A 4,699-nucleotide genomic window follows, 5' to 3' on the forward strand; every position below is an offset into this window, starting at 1 on the left:
GACAAAACTTCTCGAAGGTCCAGGAAATTTAATAGACCTGGACCTTCGCAACTTTAAATACTAACTGAGGAGACAACGTGCATCCTTTTGGATCCTTCTGTTGGGAGTTTATCGTTTTGTTAACCATTACAGATATTCAAGCTATATATAAATATATATATATATATATATATATATATATATATAGCGCTTTTGAGAGGATTGTTACTAGGCTGCGTATCATCGGTGTTTTTTTTTTTGAGAAACTAATAAAGTGTCAGTGGCTTTCGCTGTTCCAGTTTTCTTGCTTCTATACTTGATTTCTATTTAAGTGTCGCCAATTATTGCCCCAATGCTAGAACCTTTTAGGCCTGTTCCAAACGTCGTGCTACTGCCGTGCCAAACTCAAATGAATTTGGTTTGGCAGTGACACGACGATGGCACGGCAGCGGTTTCAAACGTCGAACCTAATACAGTCGCGCTAAATTCAAAAGACAAAACAAACCATCCATCCAGCGTAATATAGCATGCAAAATACATTAAATTAATTCATGAATTGAGTTCGGCGCAACGAAAGCGCGCCGTTTGAAACCAAGTCGTGCTACTGCCGTGCGGGACGGCAATTCCTGCCGTGCTAAGTAGTCGTGCCGAACCTAAGTCAGCAGTGCCGCGCTTAATGGTTTCAAACGGTGTGCTACCGCCGTGCTAAAATCGAAAGGACAATTTATTTGAGTTCGGCACGGCAGTAGAACGACGTTTGGAACAGGCCTTAAGTTAATCACATTGTCATTATCATTGAGCGTAAATAGCGTCTTGTTATGAAGTCCTTTGTCTTGTCCGAGGCTATTTCTTCGACGTTTGTTTTTCAGGTCGACTGACGAAACAGAATTTATATACTTTCTTACTGCACGTTTTCCACTTTTTAGCCATTTTTGTGCTGTTTGGTAAAATCAATCCTTAGAGTAGATTTGCACAAAGCTAGACTTGACCTTAGAGAAAGAAATTAATTTTTTAAGCTTTTAATAATACACCCCCGTGAATCTGTAGATGGATTCGCCATGTTATCATCTGAGGCCATGCATGTGGAAAACAAGAAAAAATAAAGGAGGATGAGTAGGGGAATGGAATGGCTGAATCCAGTTTGACCGACTCTGTGACCAGACAATAGGCCACTTTCAAGATGGCTTCATTTGACTACAACTACCAGAATTCAGTTTGTTTTTCTTTTCTTATTTTAATTTTGTATTTCCAGTGGTAAAAAAGACAATTATAGCTCTAATTAGCATGAGACAAGAAAAACATGAAGGATTCTGCTACTTGTAGTCCAATGCCGTCATCATGGAAATGCCTATTGCATTTAGTCCTTGTCTGAACGAACGAACCAAGAAACAGCCAAATACAATTTGTATTAAAGTGCATTTGCGTTAACGTTTGCATTTTTTCTTCTCAAGTTTTCACCAAGTAGAGTGTTTAATTAATAGTTAATAGTTAATAGAGGGACTGCTTTGGAATCTCGGCAAACATCAAAGGAGCAAATAAAGATGCCAAGATTTAGGTTGGAAAGTCCACGACCGTGCACGATCTTTTGTTTTGTGCTTATACACTATGCATGATTACGTAACCAACATTTTCCTATTGGTTAGTTCCTCAGTACGGAGTAAACAACTATTGTGTTTTGCGCACGGTCAAGGCCAAAAAAGAGAACAAGAACCTGCAACAAATAAATTTTTCGAGTTTCATAACCATTCCCCTGTATTAACTATGTGAAGGGGAAGGACTCTTAATCGAGAGGAAGGAAGTTATAATCGTGGTAAGTGCAATTGACATTACTTTCTATTTATGACGAGAACATTTCATTACAATGGAGATAGAGGCGTGAAAAGGTAGGTCACTTGGTAAATATCAGAAAAAGATAAAGCAGGGTAAGGATACTGGAGGAGATAGTTCGTGAGGGGATATCCAAACCTCTTTTTATTTTCTCTTGTTTTTTTTACTTAACCTTCCCCGCAAAAAAAAAAAAAAAAAAAAAAGAACACCGCACCCCGCAAAAAAAGAAATTCATGTTTTAAACAGTTTGGTTGATACACGGATTTACACCAAGTATAGACTACATATTTTACCTACAGGTAAAATGCGAACCGAATAATGTAGTTTACGTGCAAAATCTGCGGGCAGTTTCTTAATGAGTTCCACATGAGTTTGGTAGCTCTATGTAAATACAATAGAATTCCAAAACTAGTATCTCATCTTACCACAGTCAACAGTTTTCTTTTCCTCTCTACCAACCGAGCTAAGGATGAAATAGGAATTCATAGCGTTCCTCAAGTTACTCTAGAATAGTTAATCCGTTGAATCGTATTGCGAAAAAACGTATTCTCCATTTTTACAAAACTGATGGTTTGGCTGGAGCAGTCCTGATATTGCTTTTAGCAAAACCGACTCACTTCCTTAAGGCATTTGTTTCACTGAACATTGCTAATTTGGCAGTTAGCTTCCTTTTCGTTCCTTATTACTTTTTCTACTGGTTTCCACATTTGTTTGATCCCTACAAATATTGTTCCTTAATGCACGTGCATGTGTTTTCTCTATTTCCCGTGTGCCTCCCCTCCATATTCGCCTCGTTAATTTTCAGATCAATCGGTCGTCAGCCTCGATAAACCAGTTACTCCTTTTTCTGTCTTTTAAAGACAAACTGCACAAATACACAACGTAAAAATTAGCAAATAAGTGGTTGCTAGGGAAAAAAAAAACTTCCATTAAAACTTATCCTCCGGGAACATGGAAAGTTTTCTTCAAGATACTCTTCATAATTACGCGAACCTCTGGATAACGCCAACAGTAAATTAAAGGATTTAACGAAGAACTAAGAAGAATGAAAAAGCGTGTGACAAAGGAGGCTGCCAAGACAGAGTCACGCGAGTTACTTGCTGACATTAAAATCAAACAGCAAAAATTCGGAAGATAACACGCCACAAATACAGCATAAATATATACAACATTCAAGGAAGACTTCCGTTCCCGGAGGAGCACCACTGCTTGCAAATTTTGCTGCTGAAATTGATGGTGAATTCGATTCCGATGATATCTCGCTACTTTGTACACACGAAAATATGCAACTGTTGTCAACAGAAATCCGACTGACGAAAGAACAAGTGGAATATTCAGGCTCAACGTGGTAAAGAAAACACAAAGAGAGGTACAGCTTGTCAGCCATATTGCAACTATGGCTACAGTAACTCGTTTCGCGGTCACAAGCTCTTGATATCTCAGATGAAGAGAAACAGCGAGGAGTCTGTCAAGAGCAATGGCGGTTATATTCAAGAACGATGCGCAGACTAGAAGATATAGAATAACGTAGCAAAAGGTTAAAGTCACTGGACAGAGTAATTCAAGGTTAGAGTTTACTGCCATGTTGAAGACCACTGCTAGCATTACGTGAGCGAACAATCCCACGGCAAGATCAGAGAGAGCAAGACTCAGAAACAATTTCCTCATATTAGCTGGTAGAAATGAAGTTTTCCTCAACGCTTGAATAGCCAGAGTGTTTCCGAATGTTGCCAAGAGAGAGAAAACGAGGTTTAACACATATAGCGCAGACAATGTTGTTCTGTTAGATTCAGCAATTTGTCGAAGTTGATCCAACTTGTGTCTGCAAAACTGGTCGGCCATGGTAACTTCAGTATTCAGAGTTCCCGGTTTGGTTGAGCCAAATTTAAATTTGCTTTAAAAATATTTCGTACCTCTTGCACGTAAAGCTATTTAAAGAGGTTAAAATTGTAATATAATCAACTTCCGTACACAGCATGGGATCGGATTGGTCGTGAACAACAATCAAGTTTTACACAATTGTATTTGGGGATACACTGAGAGTTTTTTAAAAACCATTGACGTCAGTTTGATATGTTTTAATCAAGAATCAGGAACGCTTATACAGAAATTTTAAGTACGCCTGTGCAAAGAAAGGGCGACTAGGTGGAAAGGGTGCAAATGCTGCACTGACAATTAATGTAGTTCTCTGTGTAATTTATGGTGACGTGCAAACTAACAGCTCTATAAGCAAATTATATGTTAACGTGGCGAGTCACCACAATAGAACATGGTGCATGGTACAAACATGTTGTTTGAATTGTTTTGGTTTTATAAAGTTCCTGTAGAAAAGCTGGAATTTAAAACCTTTTTCTAAAGGAAACCCAAAACGTTCCAAGAGGTTATGGTAACTCTTTAAAAACTGAAGGTGCGGATCGTACATTAGTATCACCTGTCTTTGATGGTGATTAACTCTACCGCTACTGCGAATTAACATATACAAATGAGTTGAGATCGTACTATATGGTAAATTCCACCTTGTAGCCATCTTTTGCCGCATTTTGGAAAACATGGAACGGGTTGCATATGGCAGAGTCAGTTGCAGGGGGTTTCCAGACATTTTGTTGAGTTGATGATGTGTAGCGCGCATTTTTCTGCTTTTGTTGTTGAGGACCGTTATGAAGGAGGCATGTGACATTTTGAGGGATATGAATAGTTCACCTAGATGTACCCCTCAGGCTCTCCTCTTCATGGAACATTTTAATTTCACATTTTATTTATATACATTTATCATATCTAGTTTTATTATATAGATACTGGCGAAATACCAGGATTTCTACTTTTACTAAAATATCATATCTTCACCGCGCGCAGTGAACACATCATTTTTATCTTTTTTTATGTGAGAATATAG

The 4,699-nt window shown here is 38.3% G+C and overlaps 1 protein-coding gene across 1 annotated transcript; it reads right to left on the bottom strand.

The window, feature by feature from the left end:
- Positions 1-2,742: 2,742 nt before the first annotated feature.
- Positions 2,743-3,648, bottom strand: LOC138031939 (adenosine receptor A2b-like). Its single transcript, XM_068879541.1, has one exon. It carries the CDS (start codon positions 3,646-3,648, stop codon positions 2,743-2,745), a length of 906 nt encoding a protein of 301 aa, XP_068735642.1.
- Between the last annotated feature and the right edge of the window lie 1,051 nt (positions 3,649-4,699).

This window comes from Montipora capricornis, chromosome 14 (genome assembly GCF_036669925.1).
Source record: "Montipora capricornis isolate CH-2021 chromosome 14, ASM3666992v2, whole genome shotgun sequence".
In the NCBI taxonomy this organism is placed as follows: domain Eukaryota; kingdom Metazoa; phylum Cnidaria; class Anthozoa; order Scleractinia; family Acroporidae; genus Montipora; species Montipora capricornis.